The sequence below is a fragment of the Diabrotica virgifera genome, chromosome 7, assembly GCF_917563875.1.
Source record: "Diabrotica virgifera virgifera chromosome 7, PGI_DIABVI_V3a".
Taxonomy (NCBI): domain Eukaryota; kingdom Metazoa; phylum Arthropoda; class Insecta; order Coleoptera; family Chrysomelidae; genus Diabrotica; species Diabrotica virgifera.
The window spans coordinates 212,341,892-212,363,759 of NC_065449.1; the positions used below are offsets into that span (position 1 = coordinate 212,341,892).

Below are 21,868 nucleotides of genomic sequence, written 5' to 3' on the forward strand. Positions count from 1 at the left end.
CAATGCTTAATCTTAATTGCTAATCATTACTTTCGTGCTGAAAAGCGGTTTCATGGCGATTGCTATAATAGCTCTCACGCACTGAGGCTGAAATACATTTGGGTCGATTGCATTCACGGGAAAATTTTTAAAGAACTATTTGGCAGCAAATATTTCTTGGGGATTTTTTGTCCGGGATTTTTTTGTGGGGATATTTTGTCCAAAAATATTTGTGGGGATTATTTGTCCGGGGATTATTTGTCCGGGATTATTTGTCCTAGCTTCGCTTGGGCAACGAATTTTTTTTTCTATTGTTTCTGAAAGACAAGTTACATTTTCCTACTAGTCTTTATATTTTTTATATGCCCTGGGAGGGGTTTTAACCCCCAAAACCCCCCTGGGTGCGCCACTGCAGCATTCAAGGTCCAAGCTTCCATTCCATAAAACAAAGTCGAAAAAACGTAGCACCTAGCCAACCTAACTCTTAGCTACAACTTCATATCTCTTGGTGCAGAGCATTTTTCTCATTTTTTTTTAAAATTTGTTCTAGCCTTTTCTATTCTGATTTTGATTTCCTGTAAGTAACCTGTAAGTAACCTCCTGTGGAGTTGATCATTGTTCCAAGGTATGCATATTGGTCGACTCGTTCGATATTGGATCCGTTTATGAAGAGATTCTCGTTATTTCTTTGAGTTTTCGATATTCTCATAAACTTTGTCTTCTTGACGTTCATTGTTAGACCCTATTCTTGTCCAAACTCCGCTATTCTGGTCACCAACCTCTGAAGATGACAGTTTCATAGTGTCATCCGCATATCTAATGTTGTTAATGGGAACTCCATTTACCTTTATTCCAGCTGTTTCATCTTCAAGAGCTTTTTTTCAAGATCTCATATGTATAACAATATCGCATGTATAACAATATAATGGAAAAAACTATTGACACATTTTTGGTTTATTTTCATACTCACTTTTGTAAGCTGCGTCAGATGGGACTTTTGATCTTTCTGAAAAATAAAAACTTGGTTAAAATAAAGATATACTTATACAAAATATTGCTCGCATTCAAATAAGAATTTGACATATAAAAGTGGGATAATATTTTTTTTTTAGATTTATTGCTTATGTATTTACAAACATTAGGTGGGAAAATATTGCCCAGTTTTCTTCATAAGATTGGATATCATCAAGGAGAAAACAATATTATTTACAGATTATCCAAAAAAATATTTGAAGTTCAGTCTTCCAAATGTTCAGTAAAATAGCACCAAATTGAATATCAAAACATGTTTTTAAGTTAACAATAATTCCTATTTATCCCTGCATTAGTACGAATTTACTAAGAATTCATTATTTATTAAGAATATAAAAATATTTTGTCAATGATTGAACTCATTCCGGTCCTGGAGGGGGAGCGGCAATAACAGCCATTTTAATCATAAAAAGTAGCTAAATATTGAGATAATAAGTGCAATTGATAAGTGGCAAAAATCAGTAAAGAAATATTAGCTAATCATTGTTAGTTTTGCTAAATTATTAACTTAAAATTCAGAAAAATAATTAGTCAATAAACCAATTGACTATTTACTCTCCTGAACAATTCCCAGAGAACGGTAGTTCTCGCCAGTGGCGCACATGCAATTTTCGATTGTCTAAATCTGACTGAATTGAAAATGGGGTCCAATCCCATCTTAAAGTATAGGAAAAGACTCGCCCATCCATTCCCATTTACGTTTTTCGTTCTCGTCCCCAAAACTCCCAAAAATTTCGAAAATATAAGTCCGACCTTTACGGCTTCTGAAAGTACTGATCATTACCTTTCCAACGCATGTCTAATTTTGAAAATCGGTTATACCATTCAAAAGTTACCGAGCTCAGAAATATGACTCAATTTCTATTTAAAAAGGGGAAAATGTTTGTACATAAATAATGTGAGTATGTGTACATATTTGTGAAAAAGTTACACCGATCTGAATTTTTTTTCTTTGTTTCAAGAGGGGGTCAGGACCAATTCAGCACCGGTGTAGTTTGTGACTTTTGACCACCCATAAGCCAGCTATAGGACTTGGTAGGTACAAAACGTCATATTTTTTGGTGGTATATATCTTCGGTTCAAGAAGAGACAGGAGAACCGCAAATAAACCAAATCAATAGTGTTGAGTTAAGCTTTCAAATGGTGCCTAAGCGATCAAGCTCAGACATACACACGGCTCAGTATAGCCGAAAATTTTAAAAAGTAAACTTTGAAAATTTTGGTTTTTCGACAATAAGTCATTTCAACCTACGAATTGCGCCAATAACTGAGCGTTTGTAGAAGGACTCTAGACGAATCTAACGGTGTATACCTCATATCCGGGAAAATTCGAATTATTAAGTTATAGGCTTCATAAGTATGATCAAATCTATTTCCTAAGGGATAGGGAAGGGGTTTTTCAAGCTCAATAATTTCTGTAATAGCTTCAGTTATCATACTTGACCTTAGATGCATCAGATTCTACTTGTTAATACGTTTCAAACTCATGTTTAGTGATCAAAATTGGTTAAGCCGTTTAGAAGTTATTAAGCTAGAAAAGTATAATCCAATTAACGATTAGTCCCGAAATGGTTTATGTAGTTGTAGTGGCTACGACGCTAAATTTCCCAAACATCCCAATATTTTTTTTTAATCTATTTCGAATAGAAAAAAAATCTAGTGTTCATTCAATGGACACTAGAACATTTGGGAGATAATGCGACAAAGGCGACCATTTATAAAGCTTAACGTGTAATCGAAAAACATTGTATTCAACTTCATATATTTAATTTATAAATAACTTTGAAAAACTCGTGATACAAGAATAAAAAACCGCTAAACGCCGTAAAAATAAGTGGCGCATACAATATTCCAGCTACAAAAGATCTGATATGAATATTACGTGGCGCAAAAATGTATTTTCATTTTGATGCAAAACAAAATTCTACTTTTATTTTAAAAGATTTTTCCATAATATTTGCTAAATTTGAAGTAAACGCGCCACAAAACAGTTTCAAAATTCAAACTGTATCAAAGATACTCTTTTGTGGCGCGTTTTACTAATATTATGGAAAAATCTATTAAAATAAAAGTAGAATTTTGTTTTGCATCAAAATGAAAATACGTTATCGCGCCACGTAATATTCATATCAGATCTTTTGTAGCTGGAATATTGTATGCGCCACTCATTTTTACGGCGTTTAGCGGTTTTTTATTCTTGTTTAATTTACCATAAGACATATCTTGTTTAAGGCCATATTTAATATGTCGTACCTACCCATTTAATATCCGAAATACAGGGTGTTTTATCTACTTTGCTCCTTAAGCGTCAGACGTCTGTCTTTTACGGCATGCAAAAGTTCGCCAGTCTTATTTATGCCTACCTAGTTCTTTATATTTCGTAGCCACAACATTTGTTTGCGATTACTCCTCTCTTGCCCTCAATCTTTCATAGGGTGATTAGAGTTGAGGGATTAGAGGGATTGCGTGTTTTCCCCCTCACAGATTATGGTCCAGATATCCAATTTTTTGTACCTTTATCAAGTTAAGCAATTATTTCTCAGTATTTACTTTTCTTACGAGTTCCTCGTTTCTCACCCTATATGTCCATGCTATGCGAAACATTCTTCGCAAGGTCCACAGTTTGAAGGCCTCCAACTTATTAATGGAAGATATTTTCAATATCCATGTCTTCATGCCGTATAACAATATGGGTCATACATAGCATTTAACCATTCTGTAACGGAGATTAAAGGAAATATTGCGGTTACAAAGCAGCGGCTTATATTTTATAAGAGGAGACCATGAACCTTAATTGGCTGTTAGTGGTCTCTGAAGATGATCATGATGAATAGAATTAATGTCAATAGTTTTACGAGAGTGAATGAAAAGCTGTATTACAAAGAACCGTCCAAATATACTGCGAAGACAAGTAAAAAACCGAATAAACTGCAAAAAATTATCTAGAATCATGTGCTGGTGACGTGACTGAAAAGGAGTATCTAAGTCAATTAGGTATACAGTTGACATGAGAAGTGACAGGCATCTGAGAAAATCCAGCCATGGATGGATAGTCTAGTCCTAGTCTAATTTATTCTAATAATAATTTATAGTTGAAAAACTTAGTTAAGAAATCGTAATGTTTTATCATTATCTTGGAAAATATTAAGTTAAACAAAAGATAATAGACCACCATAATATGATTTATTCACTTATATTTTATTTATCAACAGTTAAGGCTTAGAACTAAAAGTCCAATAAATATAATTATATGATTTAAAATTCTAGCCTATTCAAGTATTCAAACAAAAATTATAGTAAAACTGCCATTTTCTTATCTTAATTGCGCAATAGTGGTAAAAATAAATTAACCAGGATTCACTATTCAAATAGCTAAGTAGAAAAACGAAACATTGAACAAAAAATGCAATTCTGCAGTAATTAGAACTTCAAGGATTCTTAAGTAAAAGACTGAAATCTGGTAACGGAATAATACAGGGCATAAAAAATATTCGATACATTTATCATTAGTAGCTTGTATACATACACGGAAAGCACTACACGGAAAACCCTAAAATGTTGATTTTTTATAAATTTACCAATGTTTTTCAATTCATATTCATATATTTTACTAAAAAATGGGGTGTAACGCTAGTTCACCTCCATGTGGTGCACCCTGGGTAACGCTAAATGAACTATCAAAATTTGGCGGCAGACGAACGAAAAACAAAAAAAATCCTGCCAACATCACAGATCACAAACAGAAATCTTATCTATACGTAAACATACGATGGGAACAAATAAAGGTTCTTCTCAGAACCAACTGACTAGAGATCTCGGACCGTGTATCCGAGTCTGTCATCTTAACATCGAGGGCATAAGCAAGGCAAAATGCCAAGTGTTGCAAAAAATCCTACATGATAACGACATTGACCTGGTTGCCATACAAGATACAAGAGACCCATACTGAAGACAAAGTCCAGCTTGATCTAAGGGGAAAGATACCTGGATACGATTTACTGGGAGCCACTTATGATAAACATTACGGCGTCGCAACCTACATTCGCTGCAATATAGAAAATGGTTTCCTGCTTTCTGCTTCCAATGAAAATAACATACATGAAGTGGTCACCAAAATTGGGGAGATTACCGTAGTTACCATATACAAACCTCCAGCCACTACATGGAACCCAGAAGTGCTAAAGACTCATCCACATCCTACTATATACATCGGCGACTTCAACAGCCACCACGAAATGTGGAAGTACACCACGAATGATGAAAATGGGGAGGCGCTAGTAGAATGTTCCGAAGAGCAAAACACATATCTAGTTTTTGATGCCAAAGACAGAGGAACATTTAAATCAGCTGCATGGAGAAAAGAATATCACCCAGACCTATGTTTTGTCTCAAAAGATACCAATGACACACCACTAACAACTGCGAGAAGTGTCCTTGCAGACTTCCCACATACTCAACATCGTCCTCTGCTTATCACCATCGGAATATCAATTCCAATAATTAGATCATATCCTCGACCCAAGTTTAATCTTAGAATAGCAAACTGGAAGAAGTTCTCTGAACAACTAGACTGGACCTTGAGCTGGGTCCCTCCAACCAGCAAACATGAGAGGTTTTTGGGTGCAGTAATAAGCTCTGCCAAGGAAACCATCCCTAGGGGGTATCGCAAAGAATATGTGCCCGGATGGACTGAAACATGTGAATACTTATACGCGAAGTTTCTCGAAAGTGGTGACCGAGAAATAGCCGACGAGCTTTTACACAACATCGATACAGCTAGACGCCAAAAATGGATAAAGACTGTCGAAAACCTTGACTTCAAAAAATCAAGCCGGCAGGCATGGCCCCTGTTGCAGAAAATTGGAGGAGCTAACAAGCTGGAATCCAGAGAGTCTAAAATGTCTCCTAACAAGCTTGCCCCATATAGTATCTGTATCCAGAGCTCCACGAGATCGAACAGATATGTACTACCAACGTGAAAAGAGACTTCAGGGCATTAAAACAAATGAAAAGAACGAACTCCGAATATTCAGCAAGAATACTTATTTCTGAAATCACACATGCGCTGAAAGAAATGAAATCAGGTAAAGCACCTGGATTTGATGGTATCTATCCTGAGTTCTTGATACACAGTGGTGCATACACGAAGCAGTGGCTTGCAATGTTCTTTAATGATATACTTCAGTCAGGTAACATTCCTTTCTCACTTAATAAGCGAACAAAGATAATTGCAATTCCGAAACCGGGCAAATCAAACGATAAGCCAGAAAACTACCGCCCCATAGCTCTACTCAGCATGGTATATAAACTATTAGAAAAGCTTCTCCTCAACAGAATTAATCACAGAATACTAGAAAATATCCCCACTGAACAAGCTGGCTTCCGCCCTCATCGAAGCTGTACGGACCAAGTGCTGTCATTAACAACTTCTATAGGAGCTAGTTTTCAAAAGAAACAAAAGACAGCAACAGTATTTATAGATCTAACAGCAGCATATGATACTGTTTGGAGACAGGGATTAATATATAAACTGGCCCGTATTATCCCCTGCAGAAAGATAATTAACCTCATTGACAACGTGCTGACAAACAGAGCCTTCCAGGTTATAATGGGAAAGGAGACGAGTAGACAGATGAAACTTAACAATGGTCTTCCACAGGGTTCTGTCCTTGCCCCTTTACTTTTCAGCCTCTATATTGCTGACATGCCTGAAACCGAATCTCTGAAGTTTGGATATGCTGACGACTGGACCCTTGCAACAAGCCACCAATCCTTAGAAACTACAGCTTTTCATCTCAACAACAAGCTGGCAAACAGATAATTGCGAGTGTATTTTAATAACAAGCTGTTGAAACACAATAAATACCCGAAATACCTTGGGGTTACTCTAGACAGAACGCTCACATTCAGAGAACACCTGACGAAAACAGCAGCAAAATTGAAAACACGCAACAATATAATACAGAAACTCTGCCTCATTACATGGGGGTCCACAGCATCAACTTTAAGATCCTCTGCTCTTGGCCTACTATATCCGGTGGCAGAATACTGTACACCAGTGTGGCTAAATAGCAGGCATACCCACCTGGTCGACACCCAACTAAACCGTGCTATGCGTATGATAACAGGCACAATTAAGCCCACCCCTACAATGTGGCTACCTACCCTTAGTAATATAGCACCACCCAACCTACGCCGCGCCGAGAACATGCATTGGTTAAAGAATATAACAAAATAATGGACAGTCGCCAGTTTCTAGTCCACAACGACATCCCCGATATTATTGGAAACCGTTTCCGATTCAGGTTACCCCCTCTACAATCTGCTTAAGCGCTGCAGCAATCCAACTTATACCCGATGGAGAGAAGATTGGGAAAGTAAGACAGATCCGCATTACCATAGTCTACCGGACATCATAGGAAAACCTGGCGAATTTGAACGTCCCCGTAAGATTTGGGCAGCCCTTAATCGAATTCGAACAAACTGTGGAAGCTGCGCCGACTCCCTCTACAGATGGGGTAAACTCCCCTCGCTTTCTTGTGACTGCGGCGCTGCAAGACAGACGATCAATCATATTGTTCAGGACTGCCCACGCAGAGCATACACAGGCGACCCTATAGACTTTGTAATGGCAACCGAAGGGTCAATCGAATATATAAAAAAAACTGGACATCTGTTTGTGATGCATTGTATAATGCATAAAACTAAATATATTCTCTGATGTACTTAAGCCATACGCTAAATAAAATTACTAAAAATGAAACTTTATTATAAATAATTTTACCTAAAACTACTTTAGTATGTTGCCTAGTAGCAGGAACGTATCGATGAATCGCCTGTCCAAAGATATCCACCAAATATAAACTTTGAGTTTCCGCATCCCAGTGAGGTCCTTCTCCCAATTCTGTCGTTGAAATTTCTTTCACTCTTTCCAATTTGGGATTCATGTTGTCAATTCTGTAAGTTTGAGCATTGCATGTAGCCATAGTCAGTATAATTACAATAGAAATAAAACAACTGTTTCGCATGTTTGGATTTCTGAAATTTATCGGCATTATCAGGGACATAAGATACTGAGTTTATATAATGATAATTAGATTCTGTTAGAAATTAATGTTAATAAGCAAATTTGTAAGTAGAGACCGTATATCTTGACAAGTGCGTCATTAATACCTAACTGACTTCATACAATATTACTCTATCAAAACTGTATTTCACCTATCAAAATAAAGACAAAAGTATTGTATGTTTTTCAAGAAACAAATACGTTGTTTTGATGAACGATTGTGGACGTACCTAAAAGAGACATTCGGAGACTTTTTTAGTACAATTATTATTGTTAATCTATTACTGTATTGTTTGTGTCTTCCGAATTGTCATTATTACATTATCAATTTTTTTACAACTAATAATTTATTGTATTGTTACGCCAGCCTTGTTACCCCTGACAGATCTTTCGAGCTTTACATTACATTGGTGTCAGAACTGGGATATTTAAATAAATTCTGTGAAAAATGACTACGACAGTTAGTTATTTGAAGGCGAACGATTCACGACGGGTACTGGAAGTTAACGAACTGAATTATGTCAGGAACAAGGTTAAATTAGTACAACAGCTGAAAAACGCCCTAGAAAAGAGGGTATACATCCAGAAATGTATGTATTTGAGGACAAGAATTCTGCTGTGATTTCGTCGGTTACATTGTACAAAGTCTCTTGTGATACTTCTGTGAAAGTTACTGTCATATTTCGTCTTTTGAAGAAAAGTTAAAAGAGATTGAAAATATTTCCTATTTTGAACAGAACCTGAAATATATTTAAAAGAAGATGGAGAAAACAGGGACAGCGGACAGAGGGATTCGATCAAATACAGTAGAGACAAATAACGACGAGGCGAAATATAAGTTGGAGCCACGGCCGATATTTGAAAGGAGTGAAGGTTCTGCTGGTGTTAAAATCCCAACTTTCGACGATCATAAAATAACTACATGAAACAGTTTGAATCAGCTGCAAGAGCGCATTGTTTGTCCGAAAAAGAAAAGGCTGTAAACCTGACTATTGCTCTTCGAGGAGATGCCTTGTTCAGACCACAGCCGTAGAAAAGACAGATGATTTTGAACAACTTAAGAACAGACTAAAGATGTGATATAGGCACAAACACTTGGAGCACAGTATAAAGAGGGACAGTAAAACCTCTTCTATGTCGGCACTTTGATCTCAAGAAGTAATACCGGCAGTAAGCAATTGGTAATTCACCAGTGGTAGATGCGGGTTTCCCTGTTAAAACCCGTACGTTTCTACGCGACTAGCAATGCAAGAGTGGTGGTCTAGCGACTGGGAAATTTGCGCGGTCGCCATACGCGTTGAAAGATTTTACTTCCAATTTTTCGGAGAGTAGTTCTACTATCCCTCTTTATACTGTGCTTGGAGCATGTCTAGCAGCCACAGCTCACAAATAGAAGACAAAAGCCAGATAAGGCTCTTCAAGAATATGAGGTAGATATTGTTAGGTTACTGCTGTATGCTTATCCAACATTTCTTGAAGACACGATGGAAAAATTAGCTGTGCAAACATTACAGTATATTCATATTTTACTCTAAGTCAGGAAAGGTGGTCTAATAGTAGCAATAGCTTTAGCTTTCCAATTCGTAGACGACTCTAAAATGGCGCGATGAACTACCGATCAGTGGTAGATCGACAGATTCTACATGTTACCTTGGTAACTCTGCTTACCTGTAGTGGGAGCAAGCAAAATAGAATTATATTTTAGTGACGTCATGTTGACTAGCAACCGTCGATTCTCCCATTGTGAAATTCGATTTTGTGCCGTCAGCAAAATAGAATTCTATTTTAGTGACGTCACGTTGCCTAGCAACCGTCGGCGTCGATTCTCCCATTGTGAAATTCGATTTTGTGACGTCAGCAAAATAGAATTCTATTTGACGTGCTCTCACCCCAGGGCCCTGAGCGCGCCAAATAGAATTATATTTTGCTGACGTCACAAAATCGAATTTCACAATGCAAGAATCGACGGCTGCTAGGCAACGTGACGTCACTAAAATAGAATTCTACTTTAGTGACGTCACGTTGCACGTTGCCTAGCAACCGTCGATCCTCGCATTGTGAAATTCGTTTTGTGACGTCAACAAAATAGAATTCTATTTTAGTGACGTCACGTTGCCTAGCAACCGTCGATTCTCGCATTGTGAAATTCGTTTTGTGACGTCAGCAAAATATAATTATATTTTGCTTGCTCCCACTGCAGCGTCTCTTTAATTTTATAATTATAAATTTATGCTTCAAGAAGTGACAGTACCTAGTAGATTAAGTAGGTACTATTGTAATTTTATTGTAATTTGTCATCATTCATCATGTTTGATACTTCTGTCATTAAGACTCATTTGGGTACATAAAGTAAATCTTTAATTATTCGTGCATAGTATTTGATTCGAAACGTACCAGAGAGCCAGAAGTACCAGAGAGACCGGACAGACTTTTTCAAAATTTCGCAGGGACTAAAGCAGGGAGATGGGCTGGCCCCAACATTGTTTAACCTGGCACTGGAGTATGCGGTTAGGCAAATGCAAATTGGACGAGGAAACCTACTGACCAACCGAACGGTTCAACTGGCCGCTTATGCCGATGATATTAATATTATGAGTAGAACATCAACAGAAGAACAGGAAACATACGCAGAGTTAAAAACACAAACAAAAATGCTAGGTCTGGAAATTAACACAGAAAAAACAAAAAAAAATGACTCAGACGAGAGGAAATAAAATATAGTCCCACAAAACATTATACATGAAGATGACATTGAAACGGTTGGAAAGTTTACATACCTGGGAGTAGAAAAATATGCCGACGGATCAGAAGGTGGAGAAATACGGAAGAGAATAACGCAGGCAAACAGAGCTTATTTTGCCCTCTCCCATATATTTTGGTCTAAAAGTGTCCACCGAAATACAAAGATGAGAATTTATAAAACTTTAATTCGACCAATAACATGCTATGGCAGTGAGGCCTGGGTCCTGAAAGAAACATCCAAAAACAAACTCGACACATTCGAAAGGAAAGTACTGACGAGAATACTAGGACCTGTGAGGGAAAACGGAATCTTCAGAAGGCGATACAACAACGAACTTTATCAACTTTATAAGGAAGCACCCCTGTCAGACTTCATTAGAATACAAAGATTGCAATGGGCCGGACATGTGATAAGAATAGGAGAGGATAGGCTACCAAAAAGAACACTGAATGCTAGAATGCAGGGAAAGAGACCGGTTAAAAAGCCAAGAACGCGCTGGGAAGACACAGTAAACAGCGACGCACAAGCCCTTTTAGGAGTCCGTGTATGGAGAAGAGCAGCCACAGAAAGCAAGGGTGGAGCCAAAAAATAAAGGAGGCCAAGGCTCAATTTGGGCTGCAGTGCCGTAGAAGAAGAAGAAGAAGTACCAGAGAGAATCCGCCACTATAAAAAGGATCTTACCTTGGTGTAAGCTGGGCGAATTATCCCGAGGGATATAACCCAATAAAGGAAGAAGAAGAAGAAGAAAAAGATCTTAAACTGACGTCTCTGGATCAATCAATCAATCAAAAAATCAATCTAGAACAAATAATTGTCATATTTTATCCGCTATTTTAATGAATAGTTAAATAAAATCAAATTTTAGCAATCACTAAAAGCATGGAAAGCATAGAGTACCGTAAAACTTGGAAGAATTGACCATTTTCTAAACGTTTAAGGTAGGTTGTAAAATGTAATAATTATTCTTACATGCTTACATGTAACATATAACCAACCCCTTAATGACCTTTATGTAATCATTGCTTTACAAGTTCTCCTAGCCATAGCTTAGCGGCCAACGTACTGGCTTCAGAAGCCAGAGCGCACGAGCTTGATTCTTGGCACAAACAGGGCCCCCGTAAGGGGTACTGGCGCCTGTGTGCAAAGGATTTTGGCGCCCCTTAAGGAATTTTGGATCATGTTTTTATTTATTTTTTTAAGGTAGGTAGATGCTTGAAATAAACCAGAAAACTGAACTTTAGAATGTGAGTTTCACCCCTTCTCGGGGGTGAAAAAACATACATTCAAAAAAGTCCGGAATTGGATAAAATTACTAATTTTAAATAACTTTTTTTCTATAAAGATTTTTCTCTGTCAGTACTTTTCAATAGTTTTCGAGTTATTTGCGAGTTTTATATTCATTTTTCAACAAAAAAAAGCAAGTTTTTAGACGGATTTTCGCAAATAACTCAAAAAGTAAGTATTTTATGAAAAAAAAATAGCTTATAAAAAAGTGAAAAAAAAATGGTGTAAGTACCTATATATGAAGTCTGCAGACCCAGTAGAAGCAGAGTTATAGCTGATGAAAAGGAGGTTCTTGTTCGTCAAATTACAAATAAAATATTTCAACGTAAAATAACCAAAAAATACCTTATCAGGGAAAACTCATTACAACTTTTTTAAAATGTTTAAAAGAAGCTATATTTTTTTAACATCAAAAGTAAGTAAGTTAAAAATAATGTTGGTCCATTTTTTGGTAAAAAAATCATGAAAACCACTCCCTAATTAGCATCCCAAATGAAATTAATCGTTACCGCTTCACCACAAGTTACTTTACTTATGTATTGTTTATATGATCTGAAGTTTCATCGGTTCAAAGTTCTTATTTTTGAAAAGGCTGTAGTTAAAAGGGCGAAAGGGCTGAATGAGTCACTAATCATGAGTGTATGCAAAATTTGAACAGCCATATCTTCCAATTTTTGTCTTACAGGAAAACAAAACATCCAAAATATTCAGAAAAGCAAAATCTACATTTTTTACTGCTTGAGATTTTTGGTATCACTAATTAATTTTAAAGTTATTTGGAAAAAGAAATTTTTTCAAGATTGAAAAAAATTACTTTAAAACCAAATTTTTTCAAAAAGGAGCACTTTAAACCGATGAAACTAACAGATTATATAAATAAAGCTTTTCTTAAACATTTAAAGAAGTTGTAATGAGTTTTCTCCGAAAAGTGCTTAATTTTTTGGTTATTTCACGTTGAAATATTCGATTTGGAATTTGACGAATAGGAACCTACTTTTCATTAGCTACAACTCTGCTTTCTACTGGGTTTTGCAGACTTTATATATAAATTATTTTTTCACTTTCTTGTAAGCTATATTTTTGCTAAGAGTATTTTTTCGATAAAATAATTAGTTTTTAATTGCGAAAAACTGTCTAAAAACGGGTTTTTTTGTTGAAAAATGAACATACTCACTCGCAAATAACTCGAAAAGAATTGACTTAGTGAAAATCTCTATACAACAAAAGTTGCTTAGAATTAGTCAGTTTATCCAATTTCTGACTTATTTATTTTGAACGAATGTTTTCTCACCCCCGAGAATACCCCCAGGTATTCTCGGGCGTATTCCCCTGAGAATACCCCTTTTACCCCCAGAGTAAAAGCACACATCGGTACAGTAGGTATCACTTCTTGTTAGAAAACACTTGTGTTCATACACTTTGTTATGACAAATTTTATGTCAATATAAGCGGTTCTTTAAAATTTACAGCAAAAACCGTGAGTAAATGGACTATTATTAGTAGGCTAAAATATCAAAATGAAACAAACAGAATAAAAGCATAACAAAATATTTAATTTCTCAACTTTTATTTTAAAATTAATTTTTGTTTTTTTGTTTCTTTGCTTTTTTTGCAATTTTTGACCCAGGGTTTTGGCGCCCCTAAAGGATGGCGCCCGTGTGCATTGCACACTTTGCACATATGGTTGCGGGGGCCCTGGGCACAAACAACGGCATTTTCATTTCTTAAAAATGATAACGAGTCGTCTCCGTGCTTTGGAAGGCATGCAAAGCTGTCGGTTCCTCTGGGCTAGTGTACATCGACACTAGTTACTTGAAACAGGGTTAAAGATGTAAATGGCGCCGGAACCTACCGAAAGGATATCCCCGGCAAAGATGCCATACGATATTATTATTATTATTATTATTATAGTACTATAGGGCTTTTCATCGATTGTCATTTGTTTCGAGCTTCTGTCATCATCATCATCATCTTGGTGCTACAGCCCTTAGAGGGCCTCGACCTTCTCAAGCTTTCTACGCCATTCTGTTCTGTCCCTTGCTTACATTTTCCAGTTGCCGACTCCGATCTTCTCGGCATTTTGTGTTAGCCCGTCCATCCACCTCAGCTTTGGCCTACCTTCGAGTTTCTGTCATATATTGTATAATCTGTGTATAATAATAATATACACGGATTATACGGCATACGACAGAAGCTAGAAACAAATGAATGAGAAAGAAAAGCCCTATTGTTAAATTGTTGCTACCAAATAAAATTAAATTGTTACTATCAAATTCGTCATCAAATTTCAGTCGTCCTGAAAGGCTAGAAATTTTTCTAGTGATAATTCATAGCACACCAAGGCCAAAAACCATGACCTGGCAGGCCTCAGCGGTGCACGTGTATCTACCAGGTGAATCGAAAAGTGCATATTTAGGGGGTAAAATAAACTTTCTCGTAAGGTTTAAATTTAAGTATGTGTTTGAGTAAGTCATTTAGAAGAAATGTGTACAATGACAGGCGATTCTGAAGAGCATAAGACCTTGCCAGGCGAGGGGAAAGATTAGGGGTGTTTCCTAAAATTATTCTTTTTGCATCGAACAATTTTTTTTAGGTTTTTTGAATCATTCCAAACAGAAAACGTCTTTAGTGATTTTTCTCTTAAGTTAATAGTTTTTGTTATATAAGCGATTGAAAATTTTGAAAATAGCGAAATCGGCCATTTTTAACCCTAAATCGGACATTTATCTAAAAATTTCAATGTTGCCAAGGTACGTAGATATTCTTTAAACATTGATTGATGAAATCCCGAAGAGTAATTTGCAATAAAATATCGAAAACCCCTTTGTTCTTTTAATTGCTAATCAAGCGGGCGCGTCACTGCAGTAAGTGAGGACGTTTGAGTTTGCATAAATTCATTATCTCGAGAATGGGCAAATTTCAAGAGAAATCCTCAGACAGGTCGATTTTTATTTTTGAATTAGAACTTTTTGGCATATATATATATATATATATATATATATATATATATATATATATATATATATATATATATATATATATATATATATATATATATATATATATATAATACTAGTGACGTCATCCATCTGGGCGTGATGACGTAATCGATGATTTTTTAAATAAGAGTAGGGGTTGTGTGATAGCTCATTTGAAAGGTTATTTAATTCTCTATTCACTAATATAAACGTTAACATAATTATTTATACAGGGTGTACAAAAAACTTTTTTTTTATTAAATTAACTTTGATTAAATTTGACAAATAGAAGAAAATTTTTTTTGTACACCCTGTATAAAAAATTATGTTAATGTTTATATTACTGAATAGAGAATTAAATAACCTTTCAAATGAGCTATCACACAACCCCTACTATTATTTAAAAAACTCATCGATTACGTCATCACGCCCAGATGGATGACGTCACTAGTATTATATATATGCCAAAAAGTCCTAATCCAAAAATAAAAATCGACCCGTCTGAGGATTTCTCTTGAAATTTGCCCATTCTCGAGATAATGAATTTATGCAAACTCAAACGTCCTCACTTATACTACAGTGACGCGCCCGCTTGATTAGCAATTAAAAAAACAAAGGGGTTTTTGATACCTTATTGCAAATAACTCTTCGGGATTTCATCAATCAATGTTTAAAGAATATCTACGTACCTTGGCAACATTGAAATTTTTAGATAAATGTCCGATTTAGGGTTAAAAATGGCCGATTTCGCAATGTTCAAAATTTTCAATCGCTTATATAACAAAAACAATTAACTTAACAGAAAAATCACTAAAGACGTTTTCTGTTTGGAATGATTCAAAAAACCTAAAAAAAATTTGTTCGATGCAAAAAGAATAATTTTAGGAAACACCCCTAATCTTTCCCCTCGCCTGGCAAGGTCTTATGCTCTTCAGAATCGTCTGTCATTGTACACATTTCTTCTAAATGGCTTACTTAAACACATACTTAAATTTAAACCTTACAGGAGAAAGTTTATTTTACCCCCTAAATTTGCACTTTTCGATTCACCTGGTAGATACACGTGCACCGCTGAGGCCTGCCAGGTCATGGTTTTTAGCCTTGGTGTGCTATGAATTATCACTAGAAAAATTTCTAGCCTTACAGGACGACCGTTAGTCGGAGGGTTCACTAGCTCTTAGACTATACGCTTTTTATTTAATTCGACGTTTGGTCCAAATGGGCCTGACGGCGCCTTTGAACAATTTCTAATAATATTCCTGACTATTCCTTGTGACTAGCATTTTATTATTCAAATAATTATGTTTATCGTTAAAAAATAATACTAAATCAAATATGAAAACAAAATATATTTTTTATTAAAAAATAGCGATAAATTAAATTATTTTTAGTATAAACAGTAAACAATCTGAGAATGCGAGACTTTTGCCAGACTTTTGTAATATTCTCTGTGTTATCTACTATTGTAGTGCAAATACTGACAAGGTACAATTATTTATTAGTACATATTACTTATTTGTTAACTTATTGGAGCCAATCGGTCTTCTTGTTCAGTCCTTGCGTTATCATAAACGCATCAGTCATATGCCCTTGAATACATGAATAGAGCATTATCATAACGAAAACTTTGTTTACAGTTAGTAAATAAAAATGAATTCAATTCGATTTTTCGATTTTGAGGTCGGTTATCTCAAAGATGGGTCGAGATATCGAAATGCCGTTGGATTTGGATTCCGGAGCGACTCTACATAAGAAGCCATCGGTAGATGGCCTCCAAGTGTTGCAGGGGCAGCGACACACAAACGAACGAATTAACAGAGTTTGCGAATTAGCGAATTTACCTATAAACGAAAACCAAGTTTTCGTTGAAAAACTTGTCATTCCAAAATGTGATAGGTACTAAATATTTTACTACCAAAAATGAATGATAATTCTTTACCAACAGATTTTTAAAAATTAAGAAGTGATATTGGGTGTGGGTGGTCTTTTCTAAGCATATGTTAGCTTTTTAATACCTGTTAAGAACCTATTTGTTACGTCCCTGATGCAACCGGTTATTCGGAAACCAATAGGAAGCAGTAGATAAACAGTTTACTATTTATATTAGTCATTTCTTTCTGTATGTATACCGAATTAAATTAGCACACTTTATAAGGTGTGTAGATGTTTATTGAATACGTTAACATGCCTTTTATGATAAACAAGTTTATTCTAAAACTTACCAACTGTCTGCGATAAAAAACATACACTATTTAACAATCAATTAACTATTAACAATCACAGCTCTGAGCTTATAAATATGTAGTGAGGTTTTTATCAACGACTTACTGAATCTTGAATCTTTTTAGTTGAGTTGGTCTTGCGTAGTAACAACCTGCAGGGTTTTATAGACCAGGCAATGGCAAGTTAGTACAAAATAAATCGATTTTTAAATACAGCATCTAGAGACTTGCAACTTTTTGCATTCTGTTCAGAATGACGTCAGGAACAGTCTACAATAGAAAAATCTATGGAAATATGCAGAATACATGGAAATATATGGAAAGTGCAGAAATACGTCAAATTCAGTAGATATATAGGTGTAGGTACCTACCTACAGGTAACTACATAGGTATATGGGTAGAAAGGGCTAGATTCTGCTAGTTGGGGGTTTTAGGGTTACTGAACAAGAATATGCCATCAAAACCGATCCCAGCACCTGGTGCCCAGAATCCCAGGGTCAATGCACGTCATCTTCTAGAGTTTCGACGGTTTCCAGCACTAAATTGACTCAAACAGATTACTCAGGGTTTTTTCAGAATTCTGAACATACAGTGGGTGGCCAAATTATTAGGGACACTACACATATTTTTGTATTTTTTTTATACCTATACTAAACTGGTTTTATAGCGTTCTATGCATTTCCGTTCCCAATAGACACTCACTTTCTATTGTGACAGTTTTCTTCTCTTAAATTTCTTTCCGACACCATCTTGGAGATGCCCTTTTTATACGTGGTCGCTCATTTTCTTCGTTTTCGTTTTTCTTAGGGGGTCACAAAGATCTTGTCACCAGTTTATTGAAGCAAGATTGAAGCCCTTATTAAAGAATGGAATCATAACCCAAACTTAATAAATAACGGAAAAACTTGTATTCAGAACATGCCACGTCGCGTTGAAGCTGTAATTGCAGCAAAGGGGGCACCGCTGAATATTAAAATTAGTGATTTTTTGTTAAAAAAATTTTTTGTGATAAAACTATATGGTTTTGCTAACAAAACCATTGGTTTTGTGACCTTAAAGGCACGATTCCGACATCGACGGCAGACAGCAGACGGCAACTGCAAGCGGCAGTTAGAGTTTTCACCATAACGACGTCATTACTTTGCACGATTAATTTGTATATTTATTAGTAACTGCTGTTTGGCATAACGTCAGTTGCTAAGAAATATACAAATTAATAGTGCAAAGTATATAATGACGTCGTCCTGGCGACAACTGCAACTGCCGTTTGCAGTTACCGTCTGCCGCCTGTCGTCGATGTCGGAATCGTGCCTTAATACCTCACTCTTTTATACAAAAAATAAATGCAAGCCTTAAACCCAATTACTTGCTAAATAAATTCAGAAAATTAAAAATTGTTTTATTGTTCCTAATAATTTGGCCACCTTCTCTAAATACGCCATCAGAACCGGTCCCAGTAGCCCCTAGACACGTCATCTAGATTTTCGAGAGTTTTCGGCACTAAATTGATGCAAATAAATTATTCGGGGTTTTTGGGGTTAATGACCAAGGATGATGACATCAAAACCAACCCTCGGATTGTGTTCCATCAATTTAGTGTCAGAGAGCCTCGAAATTCTATAAGATGATTTAGCAGAGAGCCTGGACATTAGGTGCTCCGGGGTCGGTTTTGATGACCTATTCGTATTTAGCGACTCAAAAACTCCCGAGTAATCTGTTTGCATCAATTTTTAGTGCCAATGAAAACTTTCGAAACTTCAAAAAATGTGCCTTAGCTGTGATCCCTTTAAACGAGAACTGTTTTTGTTCAATATCTCCGCCATTTTCAACTTTTCGACAAAAAGTGTAGAAACTGAAATTGTTAAGAATGCGATTTTCTATAATTTTGTTTATCATAATTTTTTTCGTGTGGTCGATATTTTCCGAGCTATGGGGAAAAACTGTGACAGTTAAAGCATAATTATTGATTTATTGAATTATCTCGTTTATTATTAGTTTTACAACAAATTTGAACCTATACAAAAATGAAGAGAATTAAATTTTGTACAATTTTGATCTCTTTCATTTTTTTTATAAAATCAATATTCCAGGTAGTACGTATGCGGTAAAGGCGCGAGCGTAAGACCTGATTGATTTTATAGCAAATAGCAATTGTTTTTGGTCAATATCTCCGCCATTTTCAACTTTTCGACAAAAAGTGTAAGAACTGAAATTGTCGCAATTACGATTTACTACAATTTTTCGAGAGAACTAGTGGCGCGTCTACGAGGGGGGGGAATGGGAAAATTCCCCCCAACGGGGTCCAAAATTAAAAAAAAAATTGTTGAAATATTAAAATATTTTATGTTAGCTGACATGAAACTTAATTATCGACAGACAAATTCAACCAATCAAACCCGCTAGTTAATAAAACTAAATGAACTTAATGCATATGAATTATTATTTTATGTCTTTTATTTACTTAGTTTGGTTGGCGTTTCATTGGAAGTTTCAAAAATTGTTTAAAATATAATTCTCTTTATTTTTGTTTATGTACAATTATGTCGTAAAGTTAATAATAAATGAGACAATTCAATAATTATGCTTCCCCTCCGCTTCCACTATTTTCCCTCTTAACTCGGAGAATATTGATCGCATTAAAAAAAATGTGGAAAAAAAATTGTAGGAAATTGCGCCTCCAACAATTTTAGTTCCGATCATTTTTGTCGAAAAGTTGAAAATGGCGGAGATATTAAGCAACAACGGTTCTCCATTAAAATCAATATGGCGGCTAATGCAACGGCGGAATTCAGTCGAGATTTTAAATTTACATTACTATTGATCTCCCCTAAAGGATCGAATTATAGAATTTGGGGCAGCTCAGAAACAATATTCAATTTAGTAATTATGCCTCCTCCCACCACTTTTTACTATTTTCCCACTTAACTCGGAAAATATCAACCGCATGAAAAAAATTGAATTGTTAAAAAGAAATTGTACGAAATCATATTTGGGACAATTTTAGTTGAAAATGGCGTAGATATTGAACAAAAACAATTGCTACAAAATCAATCGGGTCTTACGCTCGCACCATTATCGCATACGTACTACCTTAAATATTAACAAGCAAAAAAATGAAAGATATTAAAATTATGTAGAATTTAATTATCTTTATTTTTGTATAGGGACATTTTTGTGGTAAAACTAATAATAATCGAGATAATTCAATAATTATACTCTAACTGGCACTATTTTTCGCCATACCTCGGAAAATATCGACGGCACGAAAAAATTGTAAAAATAGAAATGATAGAAAATCACATTTTCAATAATTTTGGTTGTTATACTTTTTGTCGAAAAGTTGAAAATGGCGGAGATATTGAGCAAACACGGATCTCGTTTAAAGTCAAGATGGCGGCTAACGCAACAGCGCAATTCAGTCGAGATTTTAAATTTACACTACTATTGACCCCTCCTAAAGATTAGAAAACTAAAATTTGGGGCAGCTCCTAATGCAAGGTTAGGCCTGTTATTTGTCTAACTCGACTGGACTATTTATATTATTGCCAATTGCATTGCCAAGTCTTATTCATAGGCGTGGTCACAGCGGGAGCTGCAGGACTCACACAACCTTTAGAGGGGCGCAAACATTGGGATCGTTCACTTCTAGAAACAACTGCTTTGTCTTTTTTTAAAGAGTTCAGGATGCTGTGATTGAATCATTGTGAGATGCTAGTACAGCGGTGTCATCAGCAAAATTTGCACACGTTGTTCTGCTACTTGTCGGTAGATCAGCAGTATAGAGCAAGTACAATATCGGTCCCAAAACACTTCCTTGTGGTACTCTGGCTTTTATTGATCTTAGGCTTGTGTAATCATTATCCTGCTTGACTCGGAAATGACGGTTGGAAATATAGCTTTTTAGGATTTTACAAACAAGATAGGAGTTAAAGAGTTTTCTTTAGGAGTTAAAATAGAAGGCATAGTTTAAATAGGATACCATAAATAGCATGCCATACCTTGTCGAAGGCCTGATCAATAGCCAGGAATGCAGCAGAACAATATCTTTTATTTTCTAGATCACTTCTGATGTGTCTTACCAGTCCATGTACTTGTTCTATCGTTCCGCGCTGTGTTCTGTACCCAAATTGGTGTTGGGGAATTAGTTTATTTCTTCTATGACTGGGGACAATTATTGTTTAAGAAGAATTTTTTTCCAAGATTTTGATAGAACAGATAGCAGGCTTATTGGTCTGTATGAAGTCACCTGAGTTTTATTTTTGCCTTATTATGAGAATAATTTGAGCAACTTTCCATTGTTCTGGATAAATTTTCTTGCCTAAATTTCCATTTTTCTTGCCTAAATATTGCAGTGAATACCTACCTTGACAGAGGCAGTCTCCATAGATAGAGGAGTGAGGCAAGAATGCATCCTGTCCCCGGTGCTGTTTAATATATACTCTGAATGTATCTTCGAGCAAGCGCTGGGAGAACTACAGGAAGGCGTATTAGTCAATGGAGTGCGTCTGAACAACATTAGATATGCCGACGACGCCGTAGTTTTTGCAGACAGTCTAGATAGTTT

General features: G+C 35.8%; 1 protein-coding gene across 1 annotated transcript in view; it reads right to left on the reverse strand.

Annotated features, from left to right (window-relative positions):
• LOC114340496 (uncharacterized) overlaps positions 1-17,487 on the reverse strand; it is a 50,224-nt gene extending 32,737 nt beyond the window's left edge. The window contains exons 1-3 of the mRNA XM_028291245.2: positions 17,305-17,487; positions 7,796-7,968; positions 950-985 (exon numbers count right to left, since the gene is read on the reverse strand). Coding sequence (XP_028147046.1) covers positions 950-985; positions 7,796-7,958 — 199 coding nt within the window. The 5' untranslated portion in view covers positions 7,959-7,968; positions 17,305-17,487. The remainder of the gene's footprint in view (positions 1-949; positions 986-7,795; positions 7,969-17,304) is intronic.
• Positions 17,488-21,868: the final 4,381 nt, after the last annotated feature.